The sequence below is a fragment of the Poecilia mexicana genome, unplaced genomic scaffold (assembly GCF_051168715.1).
Source record: "Poecilia mexicana isolate PSO_F unplaced genomic scaffold, ASM5116871v1 scaffold_13, whole genome shotgun sequence".
NCBI lineage: Eukaryota > Metazoa > Chordata > Actinopteri > Cyprinodontiformes > Poeciliidae > Poecilia > Poecilia mexicana.
The window spans coordinates 2,664,542-2,689,719 of record NW_028263382.1 but is presented as its reverse complement, the minus strand read 5'-3'; the positions used below and the strand labels follow the sequence as shown (position 1 = coordinate 2,689,719).

The 25,178-nt window shown below is 39.2% G+C and overlaps 2 protein-coding genes across 4 annotated transcripts in view; one reads left to right on the top strand and one right to left on the bottom strand.

Annotated features, from left to right (window-relative positions):
- The window catches only part of nf1a (neurofibromin 1a), a 91,982-nt gene that overhangs the window by 5,885 nt on the left and 60,919 nt on the right, over window positions 1-25,178 (bottom strand). For all 3 annotated transcript variants that reach the window (XM_015007138.2, XM_015007136.2, XM_015007135.2), the window contains 18 exons: window positions 21,079-21,511; window positions 20,611-20,951; window positions 18,561-18,763; window positions 17,249-17,442; window positions 17,024-17,164; window positions 8,247-8,526; window positions 7,923-8,137; window positions 7,630-7,691; window positions 7,395-7,536; window positions 6,173-6,274; window positions 5,030-5,170; window positions 4,271-4,397; window positions 3,914-4,045; window positions 3,438-3,573; window positions 3,178-3,338; window positions 1,818-1,940; window positions 1,353-1,471; window positions 1,165-1,265 (listed from right to left, as the gene is read on the bottom strand). In XM_015007138.2, the coding sequence (XP_014862624.2) occupies window positions 1,165-1,265; window positions 1,353-1,471; window positions 1,818-1,940; window positions 3,178-3,338; window positions 3,438-3,573; window positions 3,914-4,045; window positions 4,271-4,397; window positions 5,030-5,170; window positions 6,173-6,274; window positions 7,395-7,536; window positions 7,630-7,691; window positions 7,923-8,137; window positions 8,247-8,526; window positions 17,024-17,164; window positions 17,249-17,442; window positions 18,561-18,763; window positions 20,611-20,951; window positions 21,079-21,511 (3,153 nt within the window). The remainder of the gene's footprint in view (window positions 1-1,164; window positions 1,266-1,352; window positions 1,472-1,817; window positions 1,941-3,177; window positions 3,339-3,437; window positions 3,574-3,913; window positions 4,046-4,270; window positions 4,398-5,029; window positions 5,171-6,172; window positions 6,275-7,394; window positions 7,537-7,629; window positions 7,692-7,922; window positions 8,138-8,246; window positions 8,527-17,023; window positions 17,165-17,248; window positions 17,443-18,560; window positions 18,764-20,610; window positions 20,952-21,078; window positions 21,512-25,178) is intronic.
- LOC106929917 (uncharacterized) lies at window positions 21,796-22,599 on the top strand. Its single transcript, XM_088011455.1, has 2 exons — window positions 21,796-21,835; window positions 21,970-22,599. Exon 2 carries the CDS (start codon window positions 21,973-21,975, stop codon window positions 22,597-22,599), a length of 627 nt encoding a protein of 208 aa, XP_087867581.1. The 5' UTR covers window positions 21,796-21,835; window positions 21,970-21,972.

The window sequence follows — 25,178 nt, the reverse complement described above, 5'->3', positions numbered from 1 at the left end:
AGATTTCACCATTAACAATGTCAACTAACACGGTGATCTGCAGGGCACACGTCTGCGAGGAGGCTTACAACCAAAGTGGCCCGAATGATTACTAGATGGGATCCAAAATAAACAACAAAATCAGGTGGAAATTCAGTGCAGTATCACCATAAAACAGCAGAGGCAGCGAGGCGACGGGGAGCAGAGACAACAACAAAGCCAGAGTCCCAGCTGTGACCTGGACGAAGGTCGGTGGAGAGATTTACTACATTTTCCAGAGGTATGAATATTTTTGAGCCTAATTGTATGTATAATTATTATTTATCTATGTTATCTTGGTAGATATATTCTCATAAAAATATCTAAAGATCTGCAGATGTAAAGATACATTTCCAAAATTCTCTTAGCAGTTAGCATCTCCAGGTCTGTTAGCATGTTTTCCATCCCAATATCTGCTCTTCTACCATTTAAATGATCTCTGTTCACTAAGCTGTCAGTAGTTCTAGGTTCTGACTCACCTGTGAGCCTTCAGTCTTAAACATGTCGCCAGTTTAATGCTCAGGACTGGTCACCTCCTCCAGGTCTTATTCAGTGTTTTTAGCCGCACAGTCTATTAACAGGGGTGGGAAACTCCAGGCCTGGAGGGCCGATGTCCTGTAACTTTACTTCAACACACCTGAGTCAAATAATGAGGTCTTAGCAGGACTGGAGAACCTGACTGCACTGAGGAGGAGATTCAGCTGTTGGATTCAAGTGTGTTGGACCAGGGAGACGTCTAAGAGTTGCAGGACCCCGGCCCTCCAGGACCAGGATTGCCCACCCCTGCTCTGAAACGTTCTCCTCTGTCTACGTAATTAATGGTTGTAGCTAGGGGGCGCTATTTTAAGGCAGAGCAGTAAGGAGGCTAGATAGAGGCAGCACCAGTATCTCTTATTTTGAAAAGTAGTTTAGGAAGAAAAAGAAAGAAAGAGAGAAAAAGCAAAACCAGAAAAAAAGACAATAGTTTTTCTTTTTACTGTATACAAATTAGGGTGAGAGAAAGCCTAACTTTAATGAGCTAGCACAGCGTGGAATGTGAAAATGGAACTCAAAAACAAGCATCTCCAGTCAAAAGTCAAGTTCATGGCAAAGGTCATTTCAAGTGCATGAACTGATCAAGTGAGAAATACAGTATTTAGAACTTACACGACTGGAAAAACTTTAGGAAACACAACACTGGCTTCGGCTAAGTACTCGTACAAAATCCGTTGGTCAAAGTCATCTGTGGTGTACTTAACCTGGGTTGCCTGAGGAAGAGAAGAAGAACTTGAAAAGCACAGTCACAGTTTGGAGGTACCACATCGTCTCTACAAGGACTGAGCTTGAGAACTCACCAGCACAGTGAGCAGCAGAGCCTGGATTTTGGGGTCAGTCAGCACCTCCTCATCCAGCAGAACATTAGACTCTGATACAGACACCTTTCGCAGGTGAGAATTTCCAATTCTTTGTGTCTCTTTACGAGTAACAATAAAGATCAGAATTACAAACTGCTTGTTTAGAAAACAAAAAAACTAGAAAACACACAAAAGCCGAATCCACATCGAAAGCAGCGTGACGCGTTCTTTTAGAATACTGGATGAATTTTGCTAAGACAGAACAGATCACTGCAATTCTGTCAAGTTAGAGTATGCCCACAAGTGCTTGTTTTAAGAACAGCTTCAAATATCGCTGGGCCTCATGGGTTGAAGTGTAAGCCCCAAGTGGGTGAGTCAATAGAAAGTAAATGTATTTTTTGTCAGACGTCTTAAGCTGCCGATGTGTTCGGTGTGGAATTGTGTTCAGTTTATCCGTTTCGTTACCGATCTCATAGTCATTTTCTGCTACACGCCTCATCTTCGGGGGGGTGGTCATCCCCGCCTCCATCTCTGGCCTTTTTGGTGCTTTAGAGTCTGATATGAGATGATCAAAGCTCTTCCTGGTACCTGGAACAGACAGTGAATACATGAGACAACCCAACCGAAGAGCCACAGAGATTCAATTAGATATAAGTTATATATAATATACATCTACACAAATATACATATATGTACTTTGCATGTAAGGTCATTTTATTCATGTAGCATATTTTCAGTAACAAGGCAGTTCAAAGTGCTTTACATGGATTAGAAGGAAATACAAAAAACAGGGTATTACTTTAGGTAAAGTATAAAACTACATATTGGTTCCGCATGTTTAATAAGAACAAATAGTCCATATTTTATAAACTAACAGAGGTTTCTCTGGTTCTGATAAAACTAGATGTTGGTTCCAGTTGTTCTGGGTTGGGTTCTACATTTGCACAATAAAAAGCTAAATGTTGGTTCTCCATGTCTGAGTTTTGTTCTGGGTTGTTAAGTAGATTTTAAGTTTATTCTAGATTTGTAAACTAACAGGAGTTTCTTCAGGTCTTGTTCCAATTTTAAAAGTATAAAACTAAATGTTGCTCTAAAGCAATAAGTACTCCGCAATTTCTAAAAGCAATACAACAAATTAACACAAAATTAAGTTTTTAAATGAAGGTGTTTTTATTAAGAGAGGAAAGAAAATCCAAAACTATGTGGCCCTGTGTTAAACTATGCACTACAATACTGTTTTAATAGGGGGGATTACTTTGTCACGCAGGGCCATGTGGGCTTGTATTTTTTTCTCCCTCAATAAAACACCTTCATTTAAAAATTGCCTTTTGTGTTTTCTTGTGTTGACTAATATTTAAATTGGTTTTATGTTGTGAAATATTGAAGAGTGTCAAACATGCAAAAAACAGGAAATGAGGAAGGAGGCAAACATTTTTGGTAACTTTATTTGACGGGTGTGACTGACATGACACATAAATGTTATGAACATGAAGAAGTCTTCTTGAATGTTTACGACTGTTATGAAGTGTCATTCAGTAAATAATGACACTTTTAATGCAAGTTTGCTTTAAAAATTCATTAAAAGTTCATTCAAATTGTCAATTTTGCAATAAAGGTGTCATTGTTTACCGAATGACACTTCATGACAACAGTCATAAATATTCATAAAGACTCCTTCATGTTCATAACATTTATGTCAGTCTTAGACACACCCCATCAAATAAAGTGTTAACTGCTTTTTTACACCACCGTATGTAGACACATACATACACACACATCATATTATACATAACATGGATACTATTATGTGGAAAAGATTAAATACCGAGAAGCTTCTTTGTGTTGGCCTGTGATGGTTGGCCCATGTCCAGGCTCATGGATTTGCGCGTTCGCGGGCTAATCTGGCCCATCGTGGGGTAGTGATGGGTGGAAAGGTAGCGCTCTGAAACCTGAGGTGATGTCCAGGGCTGAGGCTCTTGCACAGTTCTGAAAATAAAACATTGTGAGCAGACATGCAGCATTTCATTTATTCTGGTTCGGTGGATCATGGGAGGGAATAGAACGAAGTCCCATTTGTTAGCACACCTGCATTTGGGGTTGGTGATGTGACTGGTGTAGGTCTCCATAGGTACAGGGTCCACAGACAGCTCAGAAATAAGCAGCGACTTCCTGTGTTTGAGGCTACATCGACTTCTGACTTCCTCTGACACAGTGAGCAAGGCTGCAGAAAAAGTACAGGTAGTAAAAAAGATCATCTCTGTATGACCAAAATAAGTTGAAGATGAGGTGCGGTCATCGCATTTGTGTTTATTCACAGTCTAACAAACCTCATAAGGAAACAACAAGGTTTTCAGAACCAAGACAGCAGCAGATGATAGAAAACTGTTGATGCATACCGAGCAATAACCACTTTGAGCTGCAAGTTCATAGAAGTGCACAACTTAGTGAAACTTTCTCTGTGCTCGGGCCACATTAGTGTGGGCTTGTCCTCAATTTTAAAAACAATATTATGTAGTAATGAAGGTGAACATCTGAAGGATGTATTGCATGTTGGTTTTTACCAGCTAAATAAGCCACGCTCTGAGTGTTGACCTCAAACTTGTCGCATTTCAAATGTTTGCTTGTTAGAGCCAACAGTGTGTGCAGGATCCGCACTGTCCTCGCCACGGTGGTGGGAGACGGGTGTCTGTAGCCTGCAGGGACAAAAGCAGAACATGAGAACTATAGATAACCTGACACTAGCAAAGAAAATGCCTGTTTGCTCATGAACGACTATTATTCACAAACACTGTGGACGAACTGATCAAAAGTCAAAGCATTTACTCCTAACTTAGGATTTAACTACATTAACAGTTTTTTCCGGTGACTGATAAACAATAAATGATTAGTCAAGAGAGTGAAAAAGGAAACGGCCTTACCTTTGAGTAAGTGGCCCACTAAGGCAAAGTTGAAGTTGGCACTAAAATTGAGACCCACAAAATGATCCATCTGCTTACAGTGCCATTCTAAAGGACGCCTAATTTCCATGAAAACCTCCTCTGGACTCTGAAGAAGCAAACAGCAGATTTGGTTAAAATGCTCCATATCACCATGCCATCTTTATTAACAGGACTTTTCTATGAATTGTGTAGAAGTAGTAAAAATATAGCATTTTAGTATTTCAGTTAATGAAAGTGATTCATGTGAAAAGTTCTGATAAGTAAATGAAAATGCATTAAGTGTGTGAACATTTCATTTTAATGACTGCAGTAATCAAACAGTCACAGCAGAGGAAGAAGAAACTCTGCTGGCTAAAAACAAGCTAGCAGCTATTCTAAGACAGTCAGTTCTATGCTATGCTATATATCTATGCTTTGACCTAAAAGAAAACAGACAATGTTCTCTTTCTTATGATGAATTTTGACCACAAGGCATCAAAGTATACAGACATTATGACGGCGTTTCTTTCAGCCCTTGTAAGCTCTACCTCAGGGGTGTCCAACGTCGGTCCTCGAGGGCCGGCATCCTGTATATTTTAGTTCTCTCCATAGTGGCTTTAACAACCTCCTCAGCAAGTCAATGTTCTCCTTAGACCTTCTAATGAGCCATCATTTGATGCTGGTGTGTAAAACCAGGGAGAGACTAAAACATGCAGGATGCTGACCGTCCAGGACCGACTTTGGACACCCCTGCTCTACCTTGTCATTGAAGATCCGCATTGTGTCAAGAGTGTGAAGGTTCTGCTCCAAAAGGGCAGTTCCAGCAGAGTACAAGTTGACTTCATCCAGCTGCAGCACAGCTACTGCCACCCAGAACAGAGCTTTGTGCATCGGAGAGTCCTGCAAACACACATCCATTCACACAGGAAGCAAATCATTTAACAGCAACAATGACGGCACCTCAACAACTTAAAAATATGTCTAAGAGGATCATTATCCCTAATTCAAACTTCCCAAACTAGGAGAAAATTCTTAGTTTGTAATTGTTGTAGCAGAGCAATAAAATATGAGGCAAGTTTTTCCTTTGGTGGTTTTTTCTAAATGACAGGATATGAGGGTTTATCTTTAACCTGCATATAGTCACCCACAACCTTAACGGTAGTGAGGGCAGCAAAATGTACAGAGAAACATTTTACTTAGCGCTGATCATTCTGAAAACCATTCGACTGCAGAGCTGTTTCAGTGTCAGCTCACAAACTGATCATAGTAAAACTGAAGATTTTCTGCTGTGTCACTAATAGATGTTACTATCTGGTGAGGAGATTTACCTGTCAATCTAACGTCTCTGAACAGATGCTGCAGTCAAATAGAACATCTGGCTTTTATACTCTAGGTAAAAAGGATCCTGTGACCTCTCACCACAGAGGGGAATATAGCACCCAGTTTATGGGATGGCAAATTTTGACTGTATGTAGGGTTTTTGGGATGTTCTATTGGTGTGTTCACACCAAACGCGTTTTGAGCGTCAGGCGCATATGGTTTCTATTCAAAGTCCATGTGGAGGCGCGTCAGAATCACTATGGCCGTTGTTTTCTGTTGCCAGTCTATTTGTTGGGCGTGCTCGACTTCAAATCACTGTGCTAGTCGCTCGAAACGCGCTGCGACGACCACCTGCCCGTAGACTTTGAATGTAAACCAGACGTGTCATAAGTTTTTCTTTAAAATGGAAAGAATATAGTTTAGAGTTCTATTTTAAATTATGACAAAATCCGACCAATGCAAGATCATGAAGGCAATTTTTTATCTTGACAACACACAACGACACAATGAAATGAAAATAATGGAAATTTGATTTTGCAGCAGAAATGGCTGAATACAGTGGTGAATGGATACATTTCATACCTTGCTGAGTAGAGGCTGCAGCTTGGTCAGAGCAATCACAGTGGCCTCAATTAACACTTGGCTGTTGTAGTTGTCGGGTCCCTTCAAGCAGCTCTCCAGACCCTAAAACAGTCCACAGAAAAGAGGGGGAATGCCCATGAGACGGGGAACTGACCACACAGGGCAGCACAAAAGTCAGAGTCTTTAGGGATGTAGGAGAGACGCCAACAGTCACAATATTAACAATTTTTAACAACATGTTACATTAAGAGTAAAATATTCTTTCGTCACGAGAGTAAAAGTGTTTGGCAATAGCAAATACAACATATTATCATTTACTATCTCCATTACCGACTACATTAAGATATGAATCAAAAACAATAGAAGTAGACCCAGCCACAAATAAGCTTCTTGTCTGTTTTTAAATCTGATCATGCAGAACCGAGTGCAAAAGGAACAAACTGTAACCGGGTGCAGCTACTCTTTATCTGTTATAAACTATCTGGTTGGACTTTCATCACTGACTATATGCTGCCAACTTGCAAAGCCTTAACAAGCACCGTCTATCAGGACTACCTGGACTCTGTACATACAGCAAAGCAAGACGCCGTGACATTCCACTTCATTCTGTCACACTTAGAAAAGAAGAGAAACTAAACAAGTCCTTCTCATTGACTTCAGCTCTGCAGTCCAATCATTACACAGAACCTGGTGAAAAAAAAGTCTCCTGATGTTTTTCATCAGGTGCTGTGTAATGAACATTGTCTTGTCATGTGATGTCTGGACTGGGGCAGAGTGAGCAAGTTGTGTTTTGTAGGTTCAGCATGTCTTTGAGATAGTTGGGGGCATCGGTGTGTGAGGAGGGAAACCTTGAATTCAATCCTGGTGGAACTGGGAAGCCAGTCAAGAGAGAGGAGGATGGAAGTGATATGGTCATGTTTGTTCCTTCTCATCAGGATCCTAGTTTTGGATGTACTGGAGCCTCTGCAGGCTCTTCCTAGGAATCCTAGTGAGAAGCTTTGCAGTAGTCCAGTAAAACACATTTCAAGGTAGCCTATGGGTCTAGGTTGCCTACAGCTAGATTCCAAAATCTAGCAAATTGTTTGAAGTGGGTAGGAAAGTGGAGTCATTTAATGATTAGGTCAAAGTTTAAGGATTGGCTCCTGCTGCAGTATAATCATAACTTTTGGGTTACTGCAGCACGCCATGAAGATGGATCAGGTGTGACTGTGACTCATCTTACCCGGTCTATGCTGAGCAAAGGGCTGGCTTTGCTGAGGATTCGGATGATCTGCTTGATCTGGCCATGAGTCACCCTCTTGCTGATGCAGCCAAAGACCACCAGGGCTCTGGGCTGTAGGGAGGGGTTGTACTGGAATGCAAATCTACAACCCAAGCACAAAGATTAGATACCTCAAAGCTTGAGCAAAACTATATACATTAAAAAACAAAAAAAAAAAGCTTAAAGAGGTTCATACTTTTGAGCAAGCTCTGTCCACTGGTCTAACCACTTACAAGTTGGGATGTCTCTCATACAGGCCTGGAGTCAAAAGAGAGAAATAATACAATAAGCATACATGTAGCTATGTGCTCTTGAAGAAAAGTTGTAAAGTATATGTAAACTAAACTATTACTGTGGAAAACAAAAGGATAAAACAAGAATAAAAAAATATGGTGGTGAATATTTATTCAAAAACATTTTCTATGAGAATCAAGCACTATGACAAAGAGACAGAATCCTGCTTAACAGATGCATAGTTATCTGTCTGACCTCCATAATTTCCAGTAAGGCCTCAGTTACGGTCTCCAGAGAGGACAGAGCGAAGGTCTCCCTCTCGTAGGAGCCTGGTGAGAAGGAGCGGTCCCTGTAGCTGGAGCGGAAGGCAATGACGGCGGCTGATTTGACTTTGCTGATGCCAAACAGCAGATAGAACTTTGGCAACGAAAACTCAGTCAGGCTCAGCCTCAGAACCTGCTTTGTCTCCTCTGTAATTATTTAACACAACAAAACATTTTTTTATCATAAGGCACAAGTTTCTTATTTTTTTAGTTTGTGTATATATTTAAAAATCAGCAGACAAAGATTGCTGCTTACCACTGAAGCTGAGCTGTGAACAGGTGCACAGGGAGTGGATGATGTTGATGACTAAACCATGGGTAGAGGCTCTGAGGGACAGTGGCCCGGTGGCTACTAGTAGCGTCACTACATGGAACAGGTATGGCAGGTGGGCTGCAACGTCCAGAGAGTTGTTAAAGGACAGCATGAGCATGTAGCGGGCCAGGATCGCAATGTCATCCCACATGAGGTGCTGCTCCAGCGTAGGAGTTGGTGACAGGCACGTCTTGTCTATGATCTTACACATCCGACCAATAACCTGCCAAAGAAAAGGCCAATAATTAAACCTTAAAAACTCATGTGTCAGGAGCAGACTGCCTGGCGCAGTGACTTTGACAGTTGAGAAAATAAAACAGCAGAGAACCCAGAACCAGAACCAGAACCTTCTTGCTGCAAGGCAACAGTGCTACCAACTGTGCAGCCCAGTTAAGGGCTCCATTAAATTAAATTCTTAGAAGCAATGCTTAAGAACAGAACCTTCATAAAAAAATAATTTTTTTCACTGATAATACACCACAATATCATATGATTTTTTATTTATTTATTTTTAAATGACAATACCCAACAAAGGCCCAGATCAGCTTATCCTCAAGAAAAACTAAAAAATAAGCACCCAGGACTGGTTGAAAACTGCTGTACAAGTCTGATGTCATTCATGCCTTTTCCATCATTTGTTATATTGCATGTTGGTACTTGGAGAAAGAGGTTATTTGTGGGATAATTCAGCTGTTATGTTGGACTATTTTAATAATAAAGTTAATAAAGAAATAAAGTGCATCAGTGGTCATTATTTGTTGTATGAAGAGTTTCTTCTATTCAGAATAATTTCTTTCTCACAGAGAAAGAAATTAATTCTACTTCAGGCTTATGGATGGTTCCCCAATTTAACTAAAGAAACTAGCTTTATTAATTTCAATAAAAAATATTGTTATTAATAATTACATTAGTCAAATATTTGTGCAAATTTTGATTCTCAACAGTGTAAATGTATGTTAATTTCAGTCAAATGCACTAAGAGGCCATGTTATCAGATTAGAAGGACCCTTTGAAAATAACCTTTAAGCAAGCATTAAAAAAAAATTATTTTTCAAAAAACAAAATAGTAGTCCATACATATATAAAAATAAATTAAATTAATTAAATGTATGTTTCATTAAGTCAAAATTCTGGTTTTAAAAATAGAATTTTTAAATCAGTCTAGTGTAATATTCTAATTTTCAATGTCATGTTTTCAAAGCCATCAGTAAATGATTTGTTATGACACACCTCTGTGTGTAATAATCTATATGTTTCCAGGACCTTCCAGGTTAAAGTTCCTGAAATAAATGGAATCTTTTCAATAAGATTCTAATTTATTGAATGGGTCTGTACTGTAAAATACTTTAAAAGAATGTTGAACTAACAAAAACAAATGTGAAACACATTAAAGATGTGAGCTAAATCATGCACATGACAATGCAACAGTTCTTCCATCTGGAGAAGAAAAAAAGAACTGATTCAAATCTTTGGTGACAAAGAGTTCAAGGCCAGCAGACAATGCTCCACTGTGCTCAGTACGGCATCCTGGCATGACAACAAACAGTAATCCATTAGATAACACTAGAGTAAAGCCTCATGTACAGCCCAGAGGTTACATGTCCAGACCTGACATTACTCTTTATTCTAGCTGATTGAACTTGTAGTAGAAATGAGAAAATTCCTGACTCTGAAAATACAAATCAATTAAAAACCTGAACTGAGTCCATAAAATACCATCAGAATCCCATGTTTACATAAACAGGCAGTTTTTGGCTTTTTACTGTATTTTTGTGATGACAAAAAGAGTCATCACTATCAACCAGTACAAAGACACAAAGCCACTGATCCTTTGTGCACATGCGGCCCCAAAGCATGTCAAGAATTTTTTTCCTCTAAAATATTTTAAAATATTTCATGTATCAATGCTGAAAGTATTAAATCTAATGTAAGAGTATTATCATTCTCAATAATTAAATGTTAAAATCCTTGATATATGGTCTGTGATAAAATTCAAGCATTTTTTTTTAAGATTATACATTTGTGTAAGTATTTTCTATAATGCCTTTCAATATTGCTACCCAGTGATATTTTTAATTTCCTCTCACCTTTAATGTTTTTTATAAACACAGTGGGCTGCTGGTGGGCCTCCACAGCGCCTCTGCCACCAGATTTAGCAAGTTTTCTTGAGGAAAATTCTGTTTAAGCTTCATAAAAAGCGTTGTGTGCGTGAAGCCCATTCCACAGCAGAGCAGTCTGTTCACTGAAGTTACATCTTGGTTTCTGTTTAGCGGTGACACCTTCCTGGAGGGGGGTGGGTGGAGGTATTGCTGCCAGTTAATTTTATAATTGATCACAGACTGGAACTGTGACCTCGACGTGCAATCAAGCTTTTTGTAATCATCTCAAAGTTTCAAAAATAGAGAATTAAAACAAAAAGGATTATGTGTTACTGCAAAGGCAATTTCAACTTCATACCAATAAAGTTGGCATGGTAAGTTAGGTGGTCCAGAAGTGTTTTCTGAACAGGTTAGGCAGTTGATCTGTTTTCACGTTGGCCAGGATTCTCTTGCAGAAGAGAATCCATTTTGCTGCCTACAGGAAGTCACATGTGTCTTAACTGAGCCTTAGATTGACTTAATTCAAACAATTGCTGACTCATTCTAAGACCACCTCAAAAAAGCTGGTCTGAGGAAACCATCTTCATATTGTGAATGTATTTATTGCTGTCCAGGTGGGATCGAATCAGCAACCATTGCAACAGTTTGGTGAAGTCACTTTAAACCCGCAGCAGAGCAGCAGCACAAACCAAACACTGCCTGCCATTTCTTAGGCAACAGTCCTCACAATGACCACTATTCAAAGTAGTACTGATGTGTGCCATAATAGGAGCCAGGCCCAGAATTTTCTATTGTGTCTGCCTGTGTATGTTGTGTTTGTTTGTCTGGGCAGAAGGCTGAAATTGACACAAAGCACACAGATGATGGATAGTGAGTGGATGAGTTTTTCTTTTTGCTTTCTGTAAGTCACTAGGAATTCACTGCTTTGGAATTGCACTTCTACCATGTAAGTAATGATTATAATTCATGCAGACTTTTCACAACAAAACTTCCAACGTTGTATGTATGCACTGTGTTTTGTGAAGAGTTCTGTCTCCTGTCTCTTAGGATGAAAATTTGACTAGTTTTGACATCTTAAAATAACCTTAAGTTAAACTTTGTGTTTTTATTTTTTAATCAAACAGTTCATATGAAGTATGGCCTCAAAAAAAAAAAAAACATTAGCAAAAAGAATTTTTAGATAAGTCTACAAATAAAATACCTGGTAAAATAGTTTGTTTCGCTTAGCCACTAAATATCTATGCCTCCTGGGTTTACTGTCACTAAATTTATGTTTAATTTTGAATGAGCCAGCAGAGCAGGAACACAAATATTAAACTGGATTGAAAGTGAAGAGCTAATTGTATCACAAACCAATGAAACAAATACAATTTTCCTGTCTGAGGTAATCATGAGGTGGTATGCTTTCTAAAGACAGCACAATTCTTAGTATATTTTAGCAACTATAGAAAAGGCATGGAACATATAATATATATATAAAAAAACATATCTATGCTTTAGTAATCACCACCCATTGTAGCAAGGAAATTTACCAAGCTCTTCTGGTACGGAGGACATTTCACAATGATTCATGAGCGTAACATGATAGTTTGAGACACTGAGAGAAGTTGCTCTAAACAGCAACAGTCTTCTTCCAATGACCTTCCAGTCTTTTCAGATTCTATATCCTTTGTGGTGAAGAGAGTTGAAAGTCCATCAGAATAAAGTCGAACACCATGAGTTTATCGTATTGGCCTAATGTTGGTATACAGAAGCTAATTTCTGCTCTTCAGGATTCTAAAACTACTTCCACCTCTAAATGTTTGCAAAAATAAGCAATCAACTTCCAGTGCACAATGTCCCTTTTACAAAGCTTACATCTTTCTGATAAAGCAGACGATGAGGAGCAGAGAACACTCCACAGTGTCTGCTGACTGCTTCTTCTATGCTCAGTAAAGTGGATAAGTACATCTAAAATGTATCTACTGACATATACTATACTAAATATACTATAAATATACTAAACCATTTGTTTCATACTCTGATCTTTTATTAAGTGTACAACAGGTTTGGACTGTAAGCTTCAAATTTCAGAGTAAATCGGTTTAAATATGACCTGCAGCACCACAACTATGGTGTTTGGACTGGTGGATTCAAGGACAACATCAGTATCTATGGAGAGCACAGATAAGCTGTGAAATAATTATTTAAATGTGTAATTAATTTATTAAAAACTGGGAATACAGATGTAATTTATAAAATATAGAATGAATTATATGTGCCTTTAATTAAATGCACCGATTTATTTTTTAGAAATGAGATATTTCATGATTTAATAAAGTACTACATGTCACTTGAACTTCAACCATCAAACTCAGTGGGGGTGGAGGGGTGGGATCAGGGCAGCTTCTATAGAGACGAACATCTGATCAGCTGCTTCAAACAGCAGGTCAAGGAAACTTCTTCCAAAATTTCTGTGGAAATGTTTATAACCCTCCTGGTTTGGGGTGGATCAAGGCCTGCTGGGTTTTGTTCCAGGGAGATTTAGCTGGACTGATTAAAACAAAGGTAAAAGAACATCCCCAGAAAATATTCATGAAGGAGAAACCTAATATTTAATCCATCCCAAAACCTTTCTGAGTTTCAGTGTATAGAAAAAAAAGCAACGAGCGACAAATCCAGCTAGTTTCTCTGGTTTGTTGGATACTTTGGTGAAAAAACGGGAAAGCACTGAAAGCAGTTATAGCAAACTGTGAGAGTTGCTGTGAGCATCAGTCGATACTCAAAATGAAAGGACTCGAAAGCAAAGAAGAAACCTGAACGGAACATCCCTGCTTTATTGTCAATGCCCAAAGACACAATACTGAAACTGGCAATGAAATGTCATTGACTGACTATATACTATCATTGATTGATCCATAAACATTAATGTTGTTTCCACATGTCAACTTGACAGTTCTCCATCTCCGCTGTCCACCGGACTCTCGGTTTCGCCATGTCAGCGGTTCTTTGTTTGGGATTCCCCTCCGTGCTTAAGTCACCATGCTTTCTGATTGGCTACCTGTCACAGTCAACAGGTTGCTTTCTCGTTCCCAGTTGGGGAACACCACACACTCTGCCATATTCGGCCAAAGACAATCCCACATGTTGAATATCCCAGATTTTAGATTGGAATGGTCCCAATGTTCTACTGACTGGACCGGATCAGTCTTAACACACAACACACAGCAGGATGATTGGTTACGACTATCCTAAGCAATAATATTAGAACGCCAAATGTTCAAAGATTTAAATCTTTGAAACTTACTAGTTGATCATTAAATGATCATTATAAGGAGTATAATGACTAGGATGAACACAAACCCTGATCTCTGACTGTTCATTACAAAATGTGCCACAGCAGTGTTGTGGTACTCGAAGTTGGTCTTGGTCTTAAGACCGGTCTTAAGACCATTTTTTGATGGTCTCGGTCTCGTCTCGGACTCGACCGCATTTGGTCTCGGTCTTGTCTCGGTCTCGGGCGCTGAGGACTCGGCATTTTATTTCAAGACCAGTCAAGACCGCAACTGTGAAAATATCACTAAACGTACAGCATACTGTCCACTTTATTTGTTAACATCTTTGTTTTCAGTGGATGCAAAACGCACCGATTAAAATCCAAGCAACTACGTGTTTCTGTTACTCCCCCCTCCCCTCCCCACCTTTCACTCGCGCGCGGCGCTCCAGGACATGCGCAGTGGTTTCCTCTCAGCGGCAGAAAATGTTTGTCTAATCGTCAGTAATATAATAGCGCTGCATAAATAGTAAGAAATCCGATGGCCACAGCTAACTCAGCAGCGCTTCGCTTTCACAGACGGTGGGGACAACGTCTAACTTTTTTCGTCACTTAGAAAAGTAGCTCAAAGAAGGTAAGCTCCGTTAACGTGATGTTATCAAAGCTAGCTGTACAGAGACACATAAGCATTGTGATGAAAAATGTTATCACTCACTGCCTGAATTATTGTGCGGAGGTGTTGACTGACTTGTCGCATATATGGGACAACGCTATGTCCAAAAGTCTGCAATATAGTGAGGTGACATTCAGAAACAGTCGATTCTTCTCCACGGCTCTTTACTTATTAGATAGGACTGGAGTGTCACTGAGAGCCGTTGTTCTATCAGATAGCCATACGCTGTCAGGATAGCATACATGCATTAAACATTAAGAAATCCGACCGTCAGAGGAGTTGTCAGTTCACCATACGCAGCAAGTTATGATGAACTTAAGTCATTAAATTGTTTTCAATGATAACTATATAGATATACATGTGTTGTCATGGTTTCAAAGTGTATTTAAAGCAGGTCTGGCTGCAGCTGGAGTCAACTACAACACAGGCCCGTGTAAAACTCACTTAACCGCTAAGTCAGGATGCCATACACAGTTAATAACAAAGTGTATGACGATCTACGTCATGATTCTATGTTGTTGATTAAATGAAATCTTATGGTAATGACGTGTCTGACAGATGTAGCCGGTGTTCTATCAGATAGCCATACGCTGCCAGAATAGCATACATGCAGTGAGTACCATGCCAGCGCATGCGCATTAAGTCCGACCGTCAGTGTAGTTGTCAGTATACGCAACAAGTTATGACGAAAATAAGTAATTAAATTGTTTATAATATGACATAATGTGATAACTAGATGGATATACATGCGTTGTCGTGGTTTCAAAGTGTTTAAAGCAGGTCTGGCTGCAGCTGGATGCCATACAACTGTGAATAACTGTTAATAATGATCTACGTCATGATTCTATGTTGCTGATTAAATAAAATCATATGGTAATGACAGCATATGCATATCTGAGCTAAGCGTACGACTATCTGACAACGTATGCTGATCTGACAGAACACCCGTTCTTTGTTCTAGTAATGCTCTGTGTACACTGCATCATTTAATTATGTACGTTAATATTTAAATCAGGGGTGTCAAAGTCAAATGGATGGAGGGCCAAATAAAAAATTTAGCTACAAGCTGAGGGCCGGACTGATCGAATGTTCATTGAAATTTTTTTAAATGACGCATATAGTCTAGTGAACCTAATTGAACCTACTGAAAACCTAACAAATATATTCCAATATGATCAGATAGATAAAGCAATATTTTCTTATGGCTCTGTCAGTAATCTTTAATTTTCAACAGACACAACTGAAATATTTTTAAAATATAATTGGATTGAAATACAATAAAATAAAGTGCAAAAATCTATTAATCCACATATGTCAGAGTCAAGCCATTTAGATGTGTCGCCGGCGACACATCTAAATTTGCAGTACCGTAATTCCGCCACACGTAGCGCTAAGTGGAAAAATTCCAACGGTTTCTGAAAGGGGAGACGTTGCACTTTCCAGCAAGTATCGGGTTAATACGGTAACTTCGCAGCTGCAGCTGCAGAGAGTGTAATTAATCCGGGGGGCACTCGTTTAATAGACGGTATATTTCGGCAATAACTTGGTGGATATTGAAAGTTCCGGTTGTTATGGATACATGGGTAAGTACATAATCTCACAGAACATTTAAAGAACTACTTACAGTTCAAATAAGGAAGATATTTTTTTTCAGACGGGGTGCCGGCTTGCTGCGGTCTGCGGGCCGGTTCTAATAATAAATCAAGATCATCCCAGGGGCCGTAAAAAACCTTCTCGCGGGCCGGATGTGGCCCGCGGGCCTTGACTCTGACATATGTGATTTAAATTAACAAATAACTAAAACACAAGAACGAAAGAGCACGCAGAGCATGCACATTGCTCTTTGGTTGTTTTTGTTCAAAGTGGCAGCTGTAATGTCTGCCATGGTGTCAGACTACCTGGCTTTATGTACTGGGATAGAGAGTGAAAACAGTCACGATGAGCGCCTTCTGTTTGGTTACTTCTTGCTTGTTGCTCCTTGGTCAGTGTTCATGGTTGAGCGTTATTTACCGTCAGGGCATTGCCTCAATTGCTATGTTTAATGGTGCAGACAGTGGTGGCTTCTTATATGAGCAATATGGGCAAATGCCCAGGGCGTTATGTTTTTAGGGATGGCACGAGACCATCACACTTTTTAGCACATAAATGGAATATTTAATATTGGTAAAATGTATTAAGTATTTAATATCTAGGTGTTTTATGGGAATATGGATCTTTCAGATTATTTTGAGAAGCAATTTCGATCATATTTTACATTTTATTGTGTCATGTAGCGCGGGCCGCTGGTCTTGGTCTTGACTCGGTCTCGACTCCCTTCGGTCTTGGTCTTGACTTGGTCTCGGACCCCAAAAGTCTTGGTCTTGTCTCGGTCTCGATACACTCTGGTCTTGGTCTTGTCTTGGTCTCGGGTTAGGTGGTCTTGAACACAACACTGTGCCACAGTATTAGTTTTTTTTTTAAAAAGAGCAACTTCTGCATTTTCTGTCAGTGCAAAATGTAATACATGATGCGCCAGAAACTATTACAAAATTTGTTCCAGGATTTTATTAAGTTGTTATGTAACATTTTCTAATTATTTGCTTAATGTAGTTTTAATTACTTTTTATTACATTTTGGAGGCCAGATTTTTATTACGTTATTGAAAAATGCAGCACTACACATGACCAACACCCTTCTGATTTGTGGAGAATCTTACCTTATTGGACACCAGTTTAACATTCCCTGAAGCCAGAGCTACGGCAGTATCAGCCATGACCTCTGCCTTGATGGAGCCTAGGCCTCCCGTGGCACTAGTCTTGATAAAGCTGTCTAACACCACATCAAGCAGATCCGTTATCTAAAGATAAGAGAAATGAGTCCCAAAATGACACAACCTTGATGGAATGAAAAGAGGTTCTCCATTTGTTGGGCTGAAACTCACTTGGCCCAGGCTGCCCCAGATCTTGGCCTGGATGGAGGGATACATCTGTTTTTCATTTATTGTCATTGTGATAAGTTTGTCCAGGATGGCTGTGACACGCTGACGTTTGGCATCATCATTATGTTTGCAGAAGCGGACCAAGTTTAGAAGCCAGGGTGTCATGTACTCCAGGCAGAGATGCTTGAGCTCAATACCTGTAAGAAAACATTTAGAACTTCTGCTTAACGTTCACAGAAAACACAAGTATTTACTATTAAATATTAAAAGTTTGCTTGGCATTTTCCCATTTTTTTGACACTGTTGAGCCTTCCTTAAAGTCCTGCTATCCACTGTAACTACAATTGCCTTCCAAATCATAGTTACTGCATGTAGTTTTAGTGCATGTTAGGAGTTTCAAAAACTTTGACATCTAATTTAAAAAAAATAAAAGATAAAGGACACACTTGTGCATTAATTCTATGAAGTGGGGGTCTCCCTGCAAACTATTAGGCATCACTAAAGCACAAAAATGCCATTACAACCACACCACCGTTTACCACAAACAAAGCAGGCCTAAGCTCCAAAGCATTGTAAGAAATGCCTCTGCTATTTTTGGATGCCCTGGAGGCGAGTTCTTCATATTACCAGGAATCTTTCTAATTACTGCTCTAATACTTTACACCAGTGTTTTTCAACCTTTTTTGAGCCAAGGTACATTGTTTTAATTGAAAAAATCTCGAGGCACACCACCAACCAAAAATGTAAACAAAGATACTCTGTAGCCGCCTATATTACATATATAGTCATTCTTATCAAAGTGTCTTGAATAGGAATCAAATAAACACAAACATTTATTTCTATTATATTTGACATTTCTTATTTCAAATTGCACTTAACATGTCCACTTCAAAAATACACCTGAACAGCCACAACACTGTTGTGTGATGCATGAATGTAGTTAATTCTCTTGTTTTAATGTAAAATGCTCTGTACCTACTGCCATCTAGTGGTAATAAAATTACATGATTACGCCGCTAGTCACTACTACAGCAAAGACACTCAAAGATGGTATTATTTTCAGATAATTAATTCGTTTTCAAAAAATCTTTTAAGACCAATTACCGTATTTTCCGGACTATGAGCGCACCATACTATAAACCGTGCCTTCAAATTTTTGTGTGTCATTGTCAGTTTCAGTAGAACAGAGTCTGTGTGAATCCAGTACCTCGCAGCATTCACTCCTCCTGGACCAGCAAATTGCTTACATTGTGTCAAGTGTCAAATACCTACTTCGGGTAAATGCCATGCTAAATGTGGTTCCAGCATGTCTTACTGGATTTGCTGAAGCCAGAAATGCATTCCTCCAAGAACTCCAGTGTCAGATGCGGCTCATTTGCAGCAAGGGTCTTGCTGATAGAGACAATAAAAAGTGTGTTGTTCGCTGGGATACAGAGACCGGACGTCTCCAACAGCTGTCCCTCTATCTTTAGGTTAAATGTGCAAGTCAAAGCACAGAGGAGATTGTAGGCTGCAGACCTGGATGTGGAAAAGACAATGAGTAATATTTGGTCAGGTCAAGTATTTCTATACAAAGTACAGCTGATTTTAATTCAATTCAACATGGACTGTGTTTGTCACACAGATCTGTGCCTCCTGGTTTAGCTCTGCATGTACGACAATGCAGTCATACGTGGATCAGCCATGCTTTTGGAGCTCAATTAGTTTAATGTTGACAAGCTACTATGGCTGTTGTAAACGATTATTTTAGTAACCAAGTATTCTATCAATTATTCCGATGATTAATCGAATAAACAAATACATTGATAAAATGAAATACTGATATATACAGTGATCCCTCGTTTTTCTTAGGGGTTGCATTCTGAAAATAACCCGCGATAAGTGAAATCCGCAAAGTAGTTACATTTAGTTTTTACAGTTATTATACAGCATAATTAAATACTCTACATTGAAACCAAAGAACAAAACCTGTTTTCAGATCAGCGGATGTGCGTGTTCATCAATCGGGCCTTAATGTGATTTGGAGTCGTGTCATTAAAGCGTCTCCTCCAACCTGCCCCGAGAGATTCACAGCTGGATCTACGGCAGAGCGATGGATCTCATCAAGCGAGCCTCCGGTCGGGTTTTGCGCCGATTCTGGCCAGTTTTTTCCTCAGGCATTCAAAGTTTTTAGCTCTCATCCCCTGAATGGCCAATCTGTATTACTTAGATTTAAATACCGTAACATTATTGGCACACAGGTAGAGAATGAGCTCGGAGGCTGTTTAACCAATCAGGACGCAGAACACAATGCACTGTGAAAAAAATCCGCAAAGAAGCGAGACTGCGAAAGGTGGACCGCGTTATAGCAAGGGATCACTGTACTGCCATAATGGCAGTATTTATATCAGATATCAACATAGGCCCAAATTTTCAGATTTGTGCATCCCTAACAATTACTTTTTTGTAGTTTAGAAAATAACTTGCAACAGTAATAGCTCACTTTTTAAGTTAACCTGAACAAAAATTATACAAAAATCTTTATTATTATTGTTAAATTATTATTAAATTATATTTAATGTAATAATAAAGAGGCAGACTCACAAAGATGCTTCTAAAAACATGTCTATACTCCAGTTGTTAGTTTATGTTTTCACAATTTAATAGGTGAACTCTCACTTTGTCCAGCCATTTATAGCTTTTGTGTCCATGTGAGCGACTGGACTTGGCTCCTCCATCACACACAGAAACACATCTACCAGCTATGTACTGCCACAATGCGCTCTGCCACCCATTTGTTGCGACCAGCATACGTTTGTAGATTTATTTTCCGGTTCATCTATAAAGCTAATGCTACATTAAGCATCAACTGCAGCCCGGAGTGTTGCGTCTATCCGCTCCATCTGTATAAATACACTCGCTGCGTTCTTTCTGGACCAGCCAATAGGCAGCAGCTCCAGGAGGAGAAAGGCTGTTGTATTTCATGCATCGTGCCAGTCAATTTAAGGATGCCTACAGGCCTCCCGAAAAACGCTACAACCCCAAACATTATCAATAATCAATGAAATCCCCCAGACCAAACTTGAAAATTGGATGTTATGCTGCTAGCACTAAGCATTCGACAACAACTCAGGCAGAAGTAAGATTGTTGCGCAACACAAATAATTACTTGGCCGAAACAAATAATAAAAAGCCTTAAAGTGACTGCTGTTTTATTATTTAGTCATCTAAATAATAAAATTTAAAGATACTATGAGGCAGATAATTTGCCTTGAGGAATTTTAGTAATGGAGGTACTTGAATGATTTGAGAAATCATTACAGCCCTACAAGCTACTGTGTTTTATGAGGAAATGATTTTTGGCTTGAAGCCCTTAAGCTACCTACCGGAGACTTGGATCAGAACTCCCCAGGTTGAGCAGAGCGATGTTGAGAAGAGTCCCGGGGACATCTTTTGGACGGATCTTTGTGTGCTGGGGAATTGAGTCAGGCTGAGACAGCTCCCAGCGAGTACGGATATGAATTATGGACTGGACAATGGCATCACACTCTTGGTGCATGAATGTGAGAGGTGTCCCCTGGTTGGCCATGGTAAGAGTAAACTGACTCTCATCCACCAGGCAAATTTCCTCAATCTCTGAGGCATAATAAACATCATTGAGAAAGACGGGCTGACCAAGCACCCGGGTCCGCTCAGCTGAGGTTACCTGAACAGCTGTGGAACCCACCTGAGGGGTAAAAAATATTCATAGGTTTCAGAAATCTTGTTCTTGCTGCACCCTTTAGAATGATCTAATTCTTGCTTGTTGATATTAACAATAGTAGAGGAAATCTAACTTTTCATTGCCACCGTACCTTTATTGAAACTTTGGTGTCTTTGTGAGCCAGCTTGAGGGCATTGTGGAACACTTTGAGGTCTTCTTCCAAAGTCAAAGTGGCTGCTGGGAGTTTCTGTTGGTCTTGTTCAATGTGTTCTGCCAACTTGGCTGGAGAGTCAATAAACTGCAGGCGCTTGCTCCCCTTAAGACCAGTCAGAAGCCTCTCATGATACTTGGTATACTCCCTCACCCAAGTGTTGCAGTTGTAGACATAAACTGCTGCCACATTCTCATACGCAAAGCCAGGAAAGACCACAAACCACTTGGATAGAAAGTCAGTCTTGAAACGATTGCTCGGTCCAACATGAGTTAAGTCTACAACTATCTCATAGGGCTTAGCGTAGTAAGGTTTGAGGGTGAGGAGTACATGGTAGATGAGCAGGTCACCATTAATTTGGCCTGTTTTGAACCTGAGGAAAGACAAAAATAGATATGGTAAAATACACACTCAGGTTTTTCTGTAATAAGTGCTCTTTAGATAGAACAAATACACAAATATACAAATGACACAAAGCATGCTTTGAAACATTAAGTGTCTAAAAATACTGATGCTTTTGCTTCTTTAAGAACAGCTCTTCAGCTTCTGTAGCTTCGGACCTGACACCCTGAAATAACCCTAGCAGAGAAAAAGACCAAGTGCAAAGGTCGAAAGGACCATTCACAGCAGTTCTCAAGTCTGCATCAGTTCATTCATCTCTCCGTTTCAACACACAGGCTTCTGGAAACTACCTTATGTAAGTATTCAACTAGAAACAATGCAAAGAATTTAAAGCAATGATAGTCAGTAAGAAGAAAATGTAAAAATGATGCAAAGATGACCAAAACTGGGTTGTAATTTTGCTCTCCATGATGATATTCTTTTTTTCAGAACATGATGAAAACCACCAGAACTCTGTGCCTGTTTCTCCTGTTCCTGCTCCACCCTGCTGAAGCAGACCAAGCTCTTTCTACTACCACCATAGATTTACCCACATCCCAAGACCAAACAGGCAGCCCAACATTTACAGCGGAGTCCCACCTCACAGCAACTTACCATGGAAACCCAGCTGTTGCAATCAACGCCACTGGTGGCGACTGCTTAATTGACACTGAGATGGGTCTCATTGCTATTGGTTCAGCAGGAGGGTTAATCCTCTGCTTACTGGTTACAACATCTGTGCTTGCATGTCAGATCTGTGTCCTTCAGCACCGGGTCTACATCCCCCGAAGTCGCCGATCTAACACGGACATAAGTGGTACTCACTACTGGGAAGCAGATCAAACAGAGATAGAAGGGCTGGTTGGCCCGTGTGATACCACTGTTATGCTAGAGGAGGTGAGAACAGATGGTATGACTGACATACAGGAGGCTAAGGAGGAAGCTTGGGCAGGACTTGATGAAGGGAAAGCAACTTCTACTGAACCTGAAGAAAAAGTCTTTCAGATCCAGAGCTCCAGTTCTAAGGATTCCTGTTTGGAGGTCCCCAAGGATTTGGAAGACATGCCTCTTGTTGTATGAAATGGTAACCCACCCCTGTCTAAACATACCAAATTTTTTATGTTGTCTTTATTCTCATTTTTTAGAAACTAAAGTTATTGTAAAACATAAAGCTACTTAGATATTAAAAAATTGGGATTATCTCTAGAATTTAAGATTCATTTAAACTTAAAAAGAAACCAATAAATTAATACTGATGGAAGATTACAAATTGTACAGTTTTTGAAAAAGTTGAGCCGTCAAAATTGTTTCTTCACTAACAGATTCAAGTTCAAATATGAAAAAAGTGTTAATACAAAAAGCAAAGTTTGATGTTTGAGTTGTATGATGCTACAGAGCTACTTAAACAAATAAAGGAAAAAGAAAACACTGAAATAAGTATGTGAGATACTTACTCATATTGATAGAATATGAGAAATCTGAAAGAATATTTTAAGCTTTCAGTTAGAACTGAGTTCATCCTGGCCAAATTAGGAAGAATTATTTTGACATCACAATGTGTCCAATTTTAATCAAAAACTTCATGTGGAGAAAAAACACATTTTTGTTGTGTTCATAACAGAACAGTCTGTTTATAAAGTGGCCTTTAACCTCATCTGACAGTCAATAAGTGCTTTAGAGTGTTGCTCTTATTCATACTTTTTCAAACAAACTTATGCAGCTCCTTGTGCAAGCATTTATGCCACTTCACAATTATGCAGTACTTTGTGTCTGGTTATCAAGTAAATCCTAATAAAATAAGGTTTGTGACTAAAACATGACAAAATATCAAGAGTTCAGGAGACAATAATACAACATGCATTCTCTTCAGATAGCGCTTTTTTTTTTTTTTTTTTTTTTTGAAGTCTCCAGGGTAAAAGGGTAACGGTATGGATCAATGGAAAGGTTGGGGATCAGTACCAAATTAGAAAAACCTGAGATATGAAATAATATTGGTGAATGTCTCAATAATGATATGATTTGTGATAAATAAATTTTTTTTAAAAAGCTTTGCGATCTTTTTACTTTGAGTTCATACCAAACATAGACTCTGGATAATGTGTGGTCTTTACATCTACTATGTGAAAAAAGAAAAACATAACACCTAAATAATTATGGGTGCACCAATTGTAGTTTCCTGGCCAATTGCCGATTACCTATCTTTAAAAACCCTGACTTGTCGATTCCAATTTTGGCTGTTAGCAAATTTTTTCTCTGAAATGTCGCTAAATATACCAATTCAGTCACCGAGTTGGCAACAGTGGGGTGACTATTGACATGTCTGCAAATGTGCAGACATGACCTGGTGGGCCGGTCTGTCAACCAAACCTCTAATCGGAGAGCAGAAGAGGACAGCAGTTGATTTTTAGACATTTGCTGAGGTAGATAAGATCACTGGATAATATCGTTTTCATATTTAAGCATCGGCCGATCACTGATCTCCCAAAATTAAAGAAATTGGTGCCGATAAATAGGTGCACCCCTATAAATAATCAAACAGGTATTGCAGTCCAGCCAAGAATCAAAAAAACGTTTTTTGGTCCTCATGTGTTCACACAAAGACATTTTGGTTGGTTATTCTCTTCACAGGTGCAGAGAATAATAAGTGCCAGTCACACGTAGAACTTAGGAGCACTAAGTTGAGGTGGGATGTATAAAAAAGCACAAGTTACAGTTTTTATGCCATCAACCGACAATTGTATTTGTTTCTCTCAGTGGAAGTTGTTTGAGTGTACACTGGGGCAGGAAATATTTCAGAGTTCTAGGGAAAAATCTGTCTCTACGTCTGGTGGTGTGTTCTTAAGATCCTGTACCGCTCCCCTGAAAGAAGCAGAACAAACAGTATATTGATCTCCAGCTATTCGTCTGGCCTTCTGGATCCGTTAACATGTCCATACGTAGGATTGGACTTTGGTTACCAGAACATAAGCACTCTCTTACTAAGTTGCAGCTGTGCAACAGCAAACAAAAAAACAAACAAACAAACAAAAAAAAACAAATCAAAGAAATGTAATCAAGATGGGACACAGCTGACCTCATGTGCAGTCAAAGCAGTTCTTAAAATGCAGATGACCTAAAACTTAGAGTTATATAGTTGTTCAACCAGAGCTTCCAAATATCTACATATGAACAAAATTTTTGGTACCCCTTTATCAGTGACCAACAAGCCCAAAATAACTTGAAAGTGACAAGTTCCAAATTAAAATTTACTACCATGAAAACCAGACATTGCTTTTGAAATGTGGCTCAGCAGAATCATAAAAAAATCAACTAATGAAACAGATCTGGACAAAAAAGGTGGTATCTCTACAGACATATTACGGACATATCGATGTACGTCCTCTAATTAATGTTATCTTATATTTCTATAAAGGTTGAAGTCCTTAAACATCAGCAAAAAAAATTGCTGCAGATGTTTTAGGAGTGTATTGCTTTATTTAATTACTGTAATCAGTTATTTTAACTATTTTAATGGTGGATTCTTACATTAGTTTTGACAGAAAGTAACTGGAATATTCTGACAGGAAACTAAAGAGAAGTTAGATTCTTTTCAGTTTTGTCTTACAACAACTTTACTCTTACCTAGGGTTTCGCAAAATAGTAGGAGAGCACACATGGTT